The following is a 16612-nucleotide window of genomic DNA, read 5'->3' as shown; positions in this document are numbered from 1 at the left end:
GAAGGAGAGGAAGGGTGGCCTCTGCACGTCCTCTGCCCCTAGGATTCCCCAGGACTCAATCGGGGCTTGGGAAGGGACCAGGAGCACAGTGGATGTGGAATTGACAGAACTTCACCCCCTAGGCCCACCTGTGACTTTAGGTCTTCCACTAAACTGAGCTCCTGTTGGGAGAGCAGCTTTGGGCCCCACATACCTGGGCTTTCTCTGACTTCTGATGGCCTAGTGGGGAAGTGCAAGACACAGGAAATGCTCAGAGCAGAAAGGAATATTTCCCTGGCTTTGGTGAGAACTTTCAAAGACAGCCTACATGTCTGTGTGCTGGACCCCGTGTGACGAATTAGACCTGGTCCCTGCCCGGAGGATCCCGCTCATCACATAGTGACATGCATTGTGATGACAGCTATGAGAGGAAGCACAGAGGAGACCTCTGACCTGACCCGCTGGCCGGGGAATGCTCCTGGAGGGTACGACCCCCAGTCCAGCCCTTCAGGGAGTCTGTGCGCCATGGTCAGCAGACTATTGCACTTAGAAAGGCCATCTCTTAAGTCTCCTCCCACATGCAAGGAGGTTCCCTCCTGTCTTTCTCAGATCCCACAAGCCTGCCTCCCTGCATATCTGGGCCCCCTTTCGGCAGTCATGTCCTCTCTTTGTCCTGAGATCTGCCTGGCAGGAATGCTGATGACCAGGCACTGGCTGGTGGGAAGAATGGTGGTGGAATGCATGCATGGATGGATGCATGAATGCACGGATGGATGGTTGTATGGATGGGTGGGTGGACGGACGGACGGACGGATCCGCGGATGGATGGATGGATGGATGGATGGATGGATGGATGGATGGATGGATGGATGGATGATGGATCCGCGGATGGATGGATGGATGGATGGATGGATGGATGGATGGATGGATGGATGGATGATGGATCCACGGATGGATGGATCCGCGGATGGATACGTGGATGGGTGGGTGGATGGATAGATACGTGGATGGATGGGTGCATGGATGGATGAGTGAATGCATGGATAGATGAGTGGTTGGATGATTGTGTGGATGGATAGGTGCATAGATGGATGTGTGGATGGATGCATGGATGGATGGAAGCAAATGTGTCAAGTGCTACTCACTGACAACTAGGTGCTTACCCCCAACACACAGACACACAACTCAGCCTGAATTCACACACCCAGAAACAGAACTTGATCAGTCCTTGTTCAGAAGTTGCAGCTGGAAGAGACAGAATTTGATGACAGACTGGATATGGGGCGGAAGGAGGAAGAGTCAGCATTAACTCCCAGGTTTCTGGCTGGGAGGTTTCATGGCCTGTGGTGCTGTTCTGAGATGGTGTCTTAGCCATCTAGTACTGCTGTTAACAGAAATACCACAAGTGGATGCCTTTAACAAACAGAATTTATTTTCTCACAATTTAGGAGGCTGGAATTCTGAATATTTCAGGGTGCCAGCTCTAAGGGAAGGCTTTCTCTCTTTTTCGGCCCTGGAGGAAGGTCCTTGTTCCTTGCTGATCATCGTGTGGTGTGGCACCTATCTTCCCTCGTCTCTGCTTGCTGGCTTGCTTTTTTAATCTATTTTATATCTCAAAAGAGATTGACTCAAAATACACCCCCCAGCAATCCTACCTCATTAACAGAACAAAGACATTCCCAAATGGGATTATAACCACAGAATAGAGGTTAGGATTTACAACACATATTTTGGGGGAACGCAGTCCAATCCATAACAAATGGCAAGCACTGGAGGAGTAGCAGAGCCGGGGCTGGGCAGTCTGTCCAATCCGCTGGGCAGTTTGGCTGGCGGGAGCAGTGAGCTGTTTTGGACATGTTGAGTTTAAGGTGTTTGTGGGACAGACTAGGGGAGCTGGTTGGCTTTACAGTCTGGAGTTTAAGAGGGTTGTCTGGATTGGAGATTTGGGAGTTGGGGAGTTATGGCTGGCAGTGGACGCTCCAGAACTAATCACCCAGAAAGACGGTGTAGGGGAGAAGAGAACCTTGGGAAGAACAGCATTTGAGAGACAGAAAGTCCTGCTAACGTTGCCCAAGTGCTGCTGTATTTTCAGCCCCTTCTGCATTCTCAATGGCATAGCCCTTCTTCAGACCCTCTTCGTCTCTCCCCTGGATGCTGTGACAGCCTCCTAACCAGCCTCCCTGCCTTCACCCTCCCCTTCCAGCCCATTTTCAACTCCACACTTCGGACGTATCTGTGTCCTCTGATGTGTTTTAAACTATTCAATTATTCCACCCCACCACCACCTCACCCCAGGATAACATCCTCATTCCTTAGCATGGCCCTCAGTGCCCTCAGGATGTAGTCCCTGTCTGCACTTGCATCCAGTGGTACATCCCACGCAGGCCCTCCCACATACCCAGCTCTGCCCCACTGAACAGCTCACTCTTGCAGACGCTCCTATCTCTAGGCATTTGCACATGCTGTTCCCTTAGCTTGGAACGACTTTCTGTTCTTTGTGTTCCTTTGACTAATTCTTCAGGACTCACGCAAAGTTGTTTCCATTTCTCTGCTGCTGTAGCCTCTAGTGTTTCCTGTAATCACATTGCACCCTAATTATCTGGCTCCAAATTGCTGTCCTCACTAAACTGAGCTCCTCCAGGCTAGAGACTAATGCAAGCCTGTATGCTACCCTGGCAGCCCAGGGAATGTCTGGCATGGGAGGGGTGCACGGATGGCTCCAGATGGCCCGTGGCTGAAACACCTGCCCCATGGTTTCTCGTAGCGCCTACATGGACAAGGCTAGCGACCCGGCGGAGCAGGAGGTCCTCATTGATGAGCAGCTGCATTCCCCAGAGGGCCTGGCGGTGGACTGGGTTCACAAGCACATCTACTGGACCGACTCGGGCAATAAGACCATCTCAGTGGCCACAGTTGATGGCAGCCGCCGACGCACTCTCTTCAGCCAGGACCTGAGTGAACCCCGGGCCATCTCTGTTGACCCCCTGCGAGGGTGAGTGTGCGTACCTCCAGCTTCACATTCCCCCACCGTAGGTGTTCAGTCCTCATATGTCTGTCACAAGACACAGGCCATAGGGAAGCGAGTCCACATGGCCCACTTAATCTGCTAACCCTGGCCCAGGGTTCTTTGGGCATTGGTCACCAGGGTTCTCCCTGGACGCTGCCACTCACTCATTGTATCAGAGCTCCAGAGATTGTTCCTGGGGCAGGAACCCTTCCCTGAAGCTGCTGGCAGGTGGGCATCCAGCTGCTCTCGCATACTTCCAAGGACAGGGAGCTCGTTACCTCCTACAAGGCCTATTTCATTGTGGGGCAGCTCTGCCCCTTAGAAGGTTTTTGTTTTTTTCTCATGTTCCCAAATCTGCCTCCCTGTGACTTCCTCCCTTGGCATAAAACATGTCCACTCTCTACCCTGCAGGGTAGCCAGCAAGATTGGAGAACCAAGACCACTGGGTCTGCTCTGCTTCAGCCTGCCCATCTTCTCCCCACACCCATCGTCCACAGCCTCTGGCCCCTCACCACCCAGGCTGCCCTGCTCTGGCCACACCTCAGTTTTGGGGTTACGGATTCTGAACTAAGTAGGACCCCCTACCTTCCTCCCTCAGTGGTGACGCCCTGAGACGGCGTTGGTTTTTCAGCAGCTACATCACACTAAATTTACTACAATCACCAGCTTCTTCCTACTGCTGTTTCCTTACCTGTTAAACAGGGATAAGAAAACGCTCTGCTTCCAGTGAGGGCAGCTGGGTGTGGGGTTAAATGAGAGCATGCGCCAGGCCTAGGAAGTGACTGACAGCCGCCACTGACTGGTCATGTCAGGGGCCCCTGCCCAGTACCAGGTCCTCTGCAGATGCTGATCACGTCACCTGACCCTCACCTCAGCACCATCAGGGGGGCTCCTTGCTCCCTGTCCATTCTCACACAGACCTGGTGCTGCTGTGCCACACCCTCTCCCCCAAGCCATATATGTACCCCAGCCCAGCCTGATCCATTCTGGATCACTCCATCAGGGCCCAGCAGGAAACCTGCTGTGCACTCGAATTAGAATATTTAAGGAGGGTTTAAGAAAAAAATGGAATATTTACAAAGGAGTGGGTACAGTCACTATTTGGGCTAACGGCAGGCTGTTACTACCCCTAGACCTGAGGGGAAAGAGCAGGGAGGGCTACCTGAGCTGGGAAGGAGAGAGCAGGGTATGGAGCTGGCCTTCAGGGCATCAGCCAGCTGGAGGCAGCCTTGTAGCAGAGAGTCAGGGGAGTAAATATCAGTCTCTTCCCACTGCTCAATATTTCACTGGATCCAGAGAGTCAGGGGAATAAATATCAGTCTCTTCCCACTGCTCAATATTTCACTGGATCCATCTGGAAGCCAGAAGGCAAGGGAGCCAGTCCCAGTGATGTGGTCTATATGAGTGAGCTTTTGAGTGCACAGAGCAGAATGGAGATGGTGGAGGGTGAGTCCAAAGCAGCAGTCAGACAGCATCCAGGACAACCACTCAGCCCCCAGCCCAAAGTCAGCCTTGGCTTGACACCAGGCTTCAGGAGAGGCCGTTTTGGGTAGCCTTAAGTACATAGGCTTTAGAGTCCGGGTGGTTGAATTGAAAGCCTGGCTCCCCTACTTACTAACGATGTGATCTTAGAGAAGTCAACCCCTCTGAGTAAGTTTACTCATCTGTAAAATGGGGCTGATAATTATACCCTCCTAGGGCTGTTTTGAGGCTAGAATGAAATCATTATTCAACAAATATTAAATAAGAACCTACTACGTGCCATGCATGAGTTAAGGGCCAGGAATAAAGCCAGAAATAAGATAAAGAGCCTGCCCTTTACAAGGGAGCTTACAGACTAGTGGGGGAAATGGGCATTAAACAGATATACCACACTACACCAATGCATACATAAAGTACTGATTACTGTGGAAGGAAAAGGAGCCCTGGTGGTGAGACACTTAAGCGCATGGCTGGCTGCTAACCAAAAGGTCAGCAGTTCGAACCCACCAGCCACTTCATGGGAGAAAGATATGGCAGTCTACTCCCATAAAGATTTACAGCTTTGGAAACCCTATAGGGCAGCTCTGCTCTGTCCTATAGGGTCGCTTTGAGTTGGAATTGACTCTATGGTAGTGGATTTGGTTTTGGTGATGGAAGGAAAGAGCAGAGTGCTATAAGAGATAGTAACAGGGAAAGCCTGCTCAACATTGGATGATCGGAGAAAGATTCTCTATTGAAAAGACATTTAAACTGAGAACTAACCAGGGAAGAGTGGAGACAATAGCATTTGTGAAAATCTATGGTAGGAAAGTCTTGGTGTTCTGGAGGAAATTAAAGAAGCCCTGTGAGGCAGGCACGGGGTTTGTAAGCTTGGGGAGTGACAGGAGGGACAGCTGGGGAGGTAGGCAGGGGTGCGATGATGTAGAACCCTGTAAGCTGTGGTCAGGATTTGGGATTTCATTTTAAGGGGAATATGAGAAGCCACCGTAGCTTTAAAAACAGGAGAGTGACAGCTTATTTCCATTTTTCAAAGCTCTGTAGACTGTGTTAAAGAGGGTAGTGTACTTGGGGGAAACCACTCAGCTATGCCTGGCATGCAGTAAGCACTCAATAATTGTTTCAAGAAGAAAGAGAGAAGCCCTGGACAGAGTTCTTGCTTGGACTCACTGTGTGACCCTGGGTAGGTCACCCAGTTTCTCCCCTGTAAACTGGGAAAGTAAGAGAATGTACAAGGGCCCTTCCTGTCTGACATTCTAGGGCTTTGGTTAAAGCTGCCAAAAGTGGGTGACCGGGTCAGGGGGAGGTTGCTGTCACAGTGGCTGTTCAGCTGAGGCTGGGTAGACTCCGGATATATAGGCTTCCCCAGGTGCTCCAATGAGGTGAAGTACCTGCTAATTCTAACATCTGATGATTCCAAAGGATTTCAGAGGCCTTGCCAGTTCCCACAGAGGATACTCCCTGAGCTTTCAGTGGCCTATTGAGCTCTTGTGACCTAGACCACCCCAATCACATCCCCAGACAAGAAGCCAAATTGAGTTCTTCTCTCTTTTAGGTTCATGTATTGGTCTGACTGGGGATACCAGGCCAAGATCGAGAAGTCTGGGCTCAACGGTGTGGACCGGCAAACACTGGTGTCAGACAATATTGAATGGCCTAATGGTATCACTCTGGGTGAGCTGCCTTCCTTGGATTGGGAGCCTGTTCTAGCCCCTGGTCCTGACCACTGTCTGGAGCTCCATAGATCTGGTTTCTGGGTCACCTCTTGGTGCCAGTGCCTTTGTTCCCTGTTGGTTGCCCCAGGCTGGCCTTAGTCTGAGGCCTAGCCTAGAAAGGTGGGCAGGGAGGGGACACAGAGGAGCAGAGACCCAGGCTGGGGTTCCAGGCTTATGACCTGAACCCCTCCCTCTCATTCTCCCCAAGATTTGCTGAACCAGCGCTTATACTGGGTGGACTCCAAGCTGCACCAGCTGTCTAGCATTGACTTCAACGGAGGCAACAGGAAGATGCTGATTTCTTCCACGGACTTCCTGAGCCACCCTTTTGGGATAGCTGTGTTTGAGGTGAGCCCCATGGGGGCAGTCATGGCCCCACCAGGAAGCCAAAGCCTAGAAAAGTTTTATCCAAATAGGACAAGTCCTTGAGACTTGTCCAAATGGAAACAGAGCAACAGAGAGGCCAACTGACTTGTTTATACAAAATTTGTGAGCTGCCGACATACAAAGGCTTTGCAGCCTGTTGTCCTCCTTTTGCGTGCTCCTTCCCAAGACTCTCTCCCAGAGCACTTCTCAGAGGGTGAGTTGTTAGACCACGTATGTTTCTTCTCTGTACCCCCAGCACTCAGCACCATACCCACATATACAGAAGGTACCCAAGAGGGAGGGAGGGAAGAAGAAATATGTCTTTCCTTAGAATCGTTTACTGTTGGAAATGGCCTAAGACATGCTACTCAATTCAATACACTTTTACTGAGCTTTGCTGGACCCTGGGGACATAGAAGTGACTGTCCCAGTCCTCAAGAAGCTCCCAGGAAGTGGAAGAGTCAAGAAACCTTCCTGTGTTCTGACTCTAACAACCTTTCCCCTCGGGGAACGAGGAAGCCAGAAACCACCAAGGTCTCATACACTCACCTTTTCCCTGAAACTACCCACCACCATGGGAGGAAAAGCAAGGGGACAGTGGTCTGGGTGGGCCTTGGCAATGTTTGCTTGGAGCAACATCACTTAGCATTGCTCTGAAATTGTGGGCAAAGCCCCATCTCCAAGTCCAGTCCCTGCTTCAAAAGACAGGTGTGTGTACAGACACGTGTGTGTACAGACACGTGTATATGCTTGTGCGTATGTGCATGTACATGTAAAGTATGTATATGTGCACGTGTGTATATATAAATGCAGCAGTGTAAAAGCGTGCATTCCTATATGTGCTGGTACACTTGAGTGTGTAAGTATGTGCATCAGTATTCAGACAAGTCCTTACGTGGACACAGTATGCCTTACGTGTGTAGATGAGCATTTGGGTATGTGTCTAGATGTGTGCATGGGGCTGCATGATTGAACCTGTAACTGTGGATTTACCCATAGATGCACGTAGGCTTGTATGAGCTAATGGTATGTACTCAAACACGTGTACACCCAGAGGCTGAAAGAGGCCCAGCAGGAACTGCCCTCAGTAGCTCACACAGTCCCTCCAATCTTGGTCCCAGGCCCCAGTAGTATAATGGCTATAGAGATCCAAATGTGGGTTTCTGCTGGACTCCAGGAAGCAGGCCTCACTCGGCATTAATGAGCAGTTGTGGCCTTCAAAGCAGAGAATCACAGAATGACCCTGTGACACAGCATACACCACAGATCAGAGGCTGAGGGCCGCACTGTGATTCCCAGACAGGATAGCTTGGGGAGATGTCTGGGCAATTTTTGTGACTGTAGTTTAGGGCTGAGCCCAGGAACCCTCAGACTGAGGTCATGGGTTTAGGCTCTAGGCCTTCCATCCTCTGTATCTGTACCCCACAGGACAAGGTGTTCTGGACAGACCTGGAGAACGAGGCTATTTTCAGTGCAAATCGGCTCAATGGCCTGGAAATTTCCATCCTAGCTGAGAACCTCAATAACCCACATGACATTGTCATCTTCCATGAACTGAAGCAGCCGAGAGGTGAGCCTTTCCTGGTCCCGGGTCCCCTGCCATGTCCTCTGCACAAGGCAGGCTGTACTCATTTCCATAGCATGTCTCAGCACCTCCAGGTATAATAACAGTAACTTTTCTGTTGGTAGAATGCTTTGCCACACATATCTTATCTCATTTTGTCTCAAACTCTTTGTCAAATAAGACTAGATAAAAATAAATATACAAATGTCATATTTTTGCCAGTCCTATTATATATATTTATATAATAAATGAAGTGTGGGTATTACAGTTCTCTTTTAACAATGAAAACAGAGCATGTTAGACGTGGCCGAACTAGAACCTGAATTCAGGTCTGTCTGATTCCAGCATTCTTCCTGCCGTTAGACATGGCTTCTCGTTTGTTATTTGTACCCATTTTGCAGTCGGGTAAGCTAATGTGTGTGTCTTATCATGGGCCATTCAGTAAGTCAGCCTATTCATTGGGAATGGAATCGAGGAATCCTACTCCTAGGTTGTCCACTCCTATCAGTAGGGTATACTAATTCTAACTATTCCTGAGGTGTTGGCTTCCGGGGTCAAGGTGGGAATGGGGAGGAAGGTCAGGAGAGGAAGTTGGTGCCTGATCCTAAGTCTAGAAATTTAAATGAGAGATGAAGGACCCTGGGCTTTGGAGCCAAACAGACCTGGATTAAATCCTGACTCCAATATTACTAGAGGTACAGCTTTGACAAGTTCATTCTCTCTGAGCCTAGGTGTCTTTATCTGTCAATATGGGACAAACACCCATCTCTCAGAGTTGTTGTAAGGATTATATGAGACAGCGAGGATAAAGTGCCAGGTGAAGAGCTGGTGGGTGCCCAATAAGAGTAGAAGGGAAAACTTTTCTGAGCAAGCAGAGTGGGCAGGGCCTTACCCTCAGGAGGAGGGCAACCTGGCAGAACCTGTCTGTACCCCAGCTCTCTCTTGCTCTGTCTCTCTGCCATTAGCTGCAGATGCCTGTGAGCTGAGCGCCCAGCCCAACGGAGGCTGTGAGTACCTGTGCCTTCCTGCTCCTCAGACCTCCAGCCACTCTCCCAAGTACACATGTGCCTGTCCTGACACCATGTGGCTGGGCCCAGACATGAAGAGGTGCTACCGAGGTAAGCTCAGCTACCAGGAGGGCAGGTCCTGGTGATGCCAGACCCCTTCCTGCTGACATCTTCCCTCGGCTTCTGGGACACCGTATGCTCTGGTTTTCCTCTTTCTACTCTGGCTACTCATTGCCTTTTCAGGCTTCTCTCTTTGCCTGCTGTGAGTGCTGGTGTCCGCCAGGGTCCTTCTAAGACTTTCTCTGCTTACTCTCAAGAAAAGTGCACATGTACATACAATGTTTTTTATTCAATTTCAGGGAGTTTCAGGACCCCCTTGAAGACCTCAGGTTAAGAACCCTTGATGCCCATGGCTTCAGTTACTGTGATTCATATGCAGTTGGCTCTATGCTTTCCTGCTTCGCCTAAAACTTCCAACACTACGTAGAAGCCCTTTTATGATGGGATTGGGACTAAAAGTTAGTGGGTTGATACTTTAACCTTATAAATTTATAGTATTTCACCAATCTTGGTATAGGGCCAAGGCTTTTTCTTTGAGCATAAGCCTACTGCATCATTTATGACTTACAGTTTCAGCTGTTTAAAGTGCAGTGGGATTTAAACATAGGAATGGTGTAGCAATGAGTGTAGATCCTTCTGGATTTAAACAACCCCCCCGCCCCCACACACACACACATAAACACACACCCCTCATTCTACAGCATTGTCTTAATGACTCATCTTTATCAAACCTGAGTGAGGCACAAGTAATAGTCAGAGTGCTTGGGACTCAGCTAAAGGAAAGCTCAGCCCGTTCAGGGGGATTACAGAAGGCTTCAGAGAGTGCCTTTAGAGCTGAGACTTGAAGGATGAGTTCATGAGTATATTTTACAGAGGTGAGTGACTTAGGCACTAAAGCAACAAAATTCTCTGTCCAAGTGACCTTTCTGGTATTTCCCTTCTAGTACCTCCATCTACCTCAACCACGACGTTAGCCTCTACCACGACGAGGACAGTAGCCGCCACCACAAGAGCCCCTGGGACCACTGCTCACAGCCCCACCTACCAGAACCACAGCACAGAGACGTCGAGCCCGGCTGCTGCAGTCCCCAGCTCGGTTAGCGTCCCCAGGGCTCCCGCCGTCAGCCCATCCACTGCAAGCCCTGCAACCAGCAACCACTCCCAGCACTGTAAGAAAATGAGTCTCCCATTCTTTCATGACATGGGAGGGAGTCTAGGGAAGCCAGGATGGGGGAATCTGTGGGGAGAAGAGATCAGACCAGAGCCAAAGGAATACTGACTCTCCCGGAGGAGGAAGCAAAAGAGGCCGAGTGCCGACCTGTGATGTAGGAGTCTGAGGTGTGCCTCACTTATAGAGGATCTTGAGGGAAGCTACTTCCCCTCTCAGGCCTCAGTTTTCTTACCTACAAAGTTGAAGTAATAATCACCCTGCCCCTACCTGTGTCACACGATTGCCCTAAGAGACAGAGGAGACAGTGTAAACAGAAGTGCTCACACACACAGCCTCTGCTGGCTGGGCGTGCACGTCTGTGTTTCACACGTTGCTGACGTGTGTATGAGGGAGTGTCCCCTGGCTTGGAAACTTTAGAAGCTCTGGATAGGCTCCCCAGATAGTAATATACACAACTATGGTCCACTTGTGCCTCTTTCCAAACCCTGGGATAAAAATAATTCACTTTAGCTCTTATTAAATCATCATGAGCAGTAATGTCACTGCCAGAGATGTTCTGTCTCGTTAGCCAGCAAATGCCTTTTTAACTGAGTTACCTGCCAGGGGGAGTTCATCTAAAAGGATAAACTATCTTTGAAAGTTTTTTTCCATACATGAAGGGCCCAGAAACCAAGCAGCTTGGCAGCATCTTTCTAATCGGGCTCGTTTTGCCAGTGGAAGTTGGATTTTCCGAGTTGAGCACTTACCCTGAAGTTTGGAGAGGCAGGTGCAACATGTGTGAGCTCCAGTCCCTGTCATCTGGGGCAGAGCCTCTGACAGGGAGTCTCACCACTGGCTTTATCGCGCTCCAGGCTTTGGTATCACTGTCCAGTGTTTGCCTGGCTATGGAAACAGAGGGCAGCAGTGTTCTCACAGTTTGCTTTGTAAGCAGTTCGGCTCTTTTCTCCCCTTAATATTTAGATTCCCTGGCGTGACTCTAGAAACCCTGGTGGTGTAGTGGTTAAAAGCTACGGCTGCTAACCAAAAGGTCAGCAGTTCAAATCCACCAGGCACTCCTCGGAAGCTCTATGGGGCAGTTCTACTCTGTCCTTTAGGGTCGCTATGAGTCGGAATCGACTTAATGGCAATGACTCAGAGAAACAGATAAACTGAGAGAGTGGGATTTGGGCCATTGCCTGTGGACAGTCATCTCCTCCTGGAGCAAACATAGATGCCAGCTCCTCTTCATGCCTCAGAGGGCTATGATGATGTAGACCACAAGAATGAAAGACAGACAGCATAATATACTTTACAAAAAAAATACAGTACATATTCAAAGCACTTTTCAGTTTAGAACGTGCTTTTATATACGTTATTTTATTTAAGCTTTGTGACAACCCTACTCCCCTCCCTGATCTCTTTAAACTAGGCAGTGCTGTGCCAGGCTCTGTGCTAAGCATTTTACACAACTTATCTCACTTAATAACAGCGTCGTTAAACCAAAAAACCAAACCTGTTGCCATCTAGTCGATTCTGACTCATAGTGACCTTATAGGACAGATAGAACAGAGTAGAACTGTCCCATAGAGTTTCCAAGGAGCACCTGGTGGATTCAAACTGCAGACCTTTAGGTTAGCAGCCATAGCTCTTAACCACTACACCACCATGGTTTCCACAGTGTCTTTAGGAGGCAGGTAATACCATTATCTCCATTTTAAAGATTAAGAAATATAACGTTACATGTATTTCTATATAAAATACAATAACTTGCCCAAGGTTACACAAGCAGTGAGTAATAGAACTGGGATTTGAACTCAAGCAGTCTGACTGTGATCTTGATTCCACAACACTATACCCATTTTAATTATTTATTAAATATACACTAATAATACAAATGGACAGACCACCAAAAACAAATGACAAAGCTACAGATACTGGCTAAAAAAGGCAACTGACTCAGTCAGCCAGCAATGTGAAGACCTAAGTGCTCATTCTGCCCCATGCATCCCCTGCTTCCTACCACCACGATGCTGAGGGAAGGGCATGGGACTTGGAGTCATAAGTCCTGGGTTCAGGTCTCAGCTTTGCCACTTATCTGTGAGTCCCCAAACTCCTCAGTAAGACTTAGTTTTCCGTGTCCTGCTTGCCTCCCAGGAGTTTTGAAAGGATCTGGAAAGACTGAATTATTAAATATTAGCCAGGATCATCATTTTGGAGTGAGGCCAAGAAGCAGTTGGGTTGTTCTTACTCCTTGAAGCCAACGAGGTCTTGGACTGTCGGTGATGGAACATAATTCTGCAAATATCTGTGTTTTGCAGATGGGAATGAAGGTGGCAAGATGGGTTCAACAGTCACTGCTGCTGTCATTGGAATCATTGTGCCCATGGGTGAGTATGGCCCCAACTCACTGGGCAGAGAAGGGAGACCTTGCCTGCAGAAAAGCACTAGAAGGATAGAAAACTTGACCCACTGACCTGCCCCATTGACTTTTTCTGCCCCAGCAGACTTCCTGCCCACTCCCAGTCCTGATTTGTTTCTTAGCTTGGCACACAGGCCCTTCAGGACCCAACCCCAAGCCACCATCCAGGTATATTCCCCATGACCCCCTCATTCACACTCTGTGCTACAGCCACGTGAGCCCAACTGTAGGCTCCATGAGGACAGGGCTGGTGTGCCTCTTGCTCACCAGCTCCTAGCAGTGTCTGGCACGTGGTAGGGAATCAAATGTTCGTTGAATTAATGAGTAGAGCTGCTTGCCATGCTGTCTTCTTTTCTTTCTGTTTAGTTCTCAACAAACATTTATCAAGCAGCTACTATGGGCCAGACTCTGTGTGCGGGTAGGGGGGTGCTTAAAGATGAATAAGACGTGGTTCCTGTCTTCTCTAAATTTATAGTCCTGTGTGGGGAGGGAGGCACACATACACAGATAATTTCATTATAGCATGGCTAAGTCCGCAGATTGACCTGTATGCACTGAGTTGAGTGGAAGTGCTGAGGAAGCACTTCAGACTTCAGGGAGAGAAGAAGGCGGGGAAGGTTGGTTTCCCACTGGAAATATTTGAGCTAAGTCAGCCAGGTGAAGAAGGATCAAGAATAATCTAGGCAGAGAAGACAGCATGAACAAAGCCAGGAATGGAAAATAGCATGGAAGGATTAGGAACTAGAAGTTCATTATGAGCAGAATGTAACATTTGTTTGAGCCTGTCAGAGAACCATGGAGGCCAGTTCATTTCTCTCACTCGAATGCTCACATGGTTATCTTGTACATCCTACCTCTCCTACTGGTTCACCTCTTAGTGGGATCTTTGATTTCTGATTGTCCCTTTATAGGTTTATCTCCCTTACTTGTCTTGACTATCTTAAGGGAAAGGACTTTGTCTTTTTATTCTGGGAATCCCCAATATTGTGGTGAGTTAGTGACCGAATGTTTTGAAAACTTCTACCAGGTTTAGGACACAGTGCCAAGGATACAAGGAAGAAAAAAATAAAGACTTTAAAGAGACTTTCAGTCTGGTTCAGGAGACAGACTTAATCATAAATAACTTGCACAAGGTAGACGTTACTACATATTACCGTGTGTCATAATAGAGGCCTGGTGCTCTGTGGAGGAATAGTAGAGGGAGGGGTTAATTGCAGATGAATGGTTGTGCTTTTGGAGCCCACAGCATTTAAATTGCTCTTGAAAGGCTTCAACAGAAAAGATGATGGTGACGCTATGCCAGGCTTATTTTGAGTGAATGAGGGGGAAACACTCTGAACATGGTTTAGTGAAAAAGGAATCGACCCCTTTCCTGCCATCTTCTGCTCTAAAGAAAGCCATATGCATGCCATTGCCTTATATACCCTACCTCTAATATAATCAATATTTTAAATTTCTGCTAATCTGAGGGGTGAAAAATGAGTGTTACCTCTCTAATAGTTCCCTGTGAGGTTCAGCATCTTTTCATAAGCTTATTGGCCATTTCTATTTCATCTTTTACAAATTGCCTATTCACTGTCTTTTTTTATTGGTTCTTTGCCCTATTCTGAGGAGCCTTGGTGGCGCAGTGGCTAAGTGCTCAGCTACTAACTGAAAGGTCAGCAATCCAACCGCACCAGCAGCTCCTCGGGAGGAAGATGTGGCAGTCTGCTTCCGTAAAGATTACAGCCTTGGAAACCCTATGGGGCAGTTCTACTCTGTCCTATGGAGCTGCTGTGAGTCGGAATTCAACTCAACAGCAATGGGTTGTTTTTTTTACTACCTATTATTACTTGTAGAAATATTTATATATAATAAATACTAAACTTTTGTAATATATGTTAAAATATTTTTCCCAGTCTGCTACTTAAATTTTAAATTTGTTTATGATATCTTTTGCCGTGCATAAATTTTTAAGTATCAGATCTCTCAGTCATTTGTTTTATGACTTCTGGGTTTTGTGTCTTGCTTAGGAAGGCCTACCTCACTCTCAATTATTAATATATCTTTCTATATCTTCTATTTCAAACATTTTTTTTTTAGTATTTAGATACTTAATCAATTTGGAATTTGTTTTGGAGTATGGTGTGCGGTAAGAATTTAACTCTTTTTTTTTTTTTTTCCCATGTGTGTGACTAGTTTTCCCGAGACTTTTTATTGAATAGTCCGTCCCTTCCTTCTGACTGGAATCGTCATCTGTATTATAAACTACATGCCTGTATACACTGTGATCTGCTTCTAGACTGTTTATTCTCCTTCGGCGATCATCTGTTTATTCTTATATCCTAGTAGCCCAACTTGGAGATGTATTTTAACATCTAGTAGGGCATCATTATTCTCCCAACATTTTCTCAGCTGTGTTTATTCAGCCTCTCTTCTAGATGAACTTCAGAATCATCTTGTCGATTCCATAAGAATGATGATAGAATTTTTATTGAGATGCTTTGGATATATACATTGATGTGGGAGAATTTACCATTTTACTGTATTGAACCTTGCCATCCAGGAATATTACATGTCTATTTATTTGAGTCTTTTTTTTATGTTCTTCAGTAAAATATTATAGATCATATTAAAAAAAAAAAAAAGACCGATTGCCATTGAGTCAATTCTGACACATAGTGACCCTATAGGACAGAGAAGAACCTCCCCATAGGGTTTCCAAAGAGTGGCTGGTGGATTCGCACTGCCGATCTTTTGGTTAGCAGTCATAGCTCTTAACCAATGCACCACCGGGCTCCATTGATGATATAGGACTTGGATATTTCTTGACAAGTTATCTCAGGTATTTTATAGTTTTTGTGAATGTGTGTGTCCTTATTCCATTACATTTTCTAATTGGTTGTTGCTGATTAGTATAAAAGCTATTAATTTTTTATGTTGATTCATAATGAACTAAAATGATTTCTAATAATTTTCATCTTCTCTATGATTTTCTAAACATACAAGTAGCTGTTATGACAGTTTGTGTTCTTCCTTTCCCATTTTTTTATACCCTTCAATTCTTCATTTACCCTTTTTGCACTGGCTAGATCTCTAGGGCAATAAATAGTAGCCGTGGTAACAGGCATCCTTGCCTTGTTCCTGTCTTCAATGGATATTAATTATTATAATCTTATCAAAGCAGAAACCTCTTCTCTATCTTTCTAGACAGACGAATAATAAGCCTCCACTTGAGTGCTCCGAGTGTTTGCTTACTACATTATGGAGCTGCTTGTCCTATTTTTGCCCAGCTCTGTTGGAGAGAGCTTCCTCTTTTACTGATTAACATAGTCATTTATTCTAACCTAGAGCCTGTGTGGCCCTGCTGTGTCCCCTTTAGAGAAGCTCCTCTTCTGGCAGAGCCCAGTTTTGGAAATAAAAACTGTACCCCACCCTCCAGTTTGGGGAGAGAATGGTTTTCTTTGAGCAAATCAGGGAGACAGCAGTATTAGGGCAAAAGTGTGGTGAGGAAATCCACTCATCATTCTGTGCGTGTTACTGAGCACCTACTCAGTGGTAGGCACTGGGCATAAAGAGATTAACAGACACAGTCCCTGTCGTCAAGGGGCTCAGTCTGGTTGGGGGTACAGATACATAAAGTAAGATAACCATGCTCTGGGAGCACATAGGAGGGAGCAACTGATGCTACCTGGGGGGAGGGCTTCACATTTGAAGTGGATCTTGAAGGATGAGGACTCAATGAGGGAGAGCAGGGCATTCTGGGCAGCAGAAGCAGAACCTGAGGAACAGGGGCAGTAAAGTTGGAGAGGTGGCAAGAAACCCGCAAATGTCAGAGGAACAGGCGGGAGCCTGCTGGAGGTTCCAGTGTGACCTGTCCCTTCCTC

The 16612-nt window shown here is 47.3% G+C and overlaps 1 protein-coding gene across 19 annotated transcripts in view; it reads left to right on the top strand.

Annotated features, from left to right (window-relative positions):
- Positions 1 to 16612, top strand: part of LRP8 (LDL receptor related protein 8) — a 92394-nt gene that overhangs the window by 66283 nt on the left and 9499 nt on the right. For 18 of the 19 annotated variants that reach the window (XM_010591261.2, XM_023549582.2, XM_023549579.2 and 15 more), the window contains 7 exons: positions 2744 to 2971; positions 6021 to 6139; positions 6389 to 6528; positions 7975 to 8116; positions 9076 to 9228; positions 10122 to 10346; positions 12646 to 12714. In XM_010591261.2, the coding sequence (XP_010589563.1) occupies positions 2744 to 2971; positions 6021 to 6139; positions 6389 to 6528; positions 7975 to 8116; positions 9076 to 9228; positions 10122 to 10346; positions 12646 to 12714 (1076 nt within the window). Of the gene's footprint in view, positions 1 to 2743; positions 2972 to 6020; positions 6140 to 6388; positions 6529 to 7974; positions 8117 to 9075; positions 9229 to 10121; positions 10347 to 12645; positions 12715 to 12831; positions 16608 to 16612 lie in introns of those variants that run through there. The other variant, XM_064281990.1, reaches the window with a different exon arrangement.

The sequence above is a fragment of the Loxodonta africana genome, chromosome 3 (assembly GCF_030014295.1).
Source record: "Loxodonta africana isolate mLoxAfr1 chromosome 3, mLoxAfr1.hap2, whole genome shotgun sequence".
Classification (NCBI taxonomy): Eukaryota; Metazoa; Chordata; class Mammalia; order Proboscidea; family Elephantidae; genus Loxodonta; species Loxodonta africana.
The sequence above is the reverse complement of the archived record's forward strand: the minus strand, read 5'-3'. Positions and strand labels throughout refer to the sequence as shown.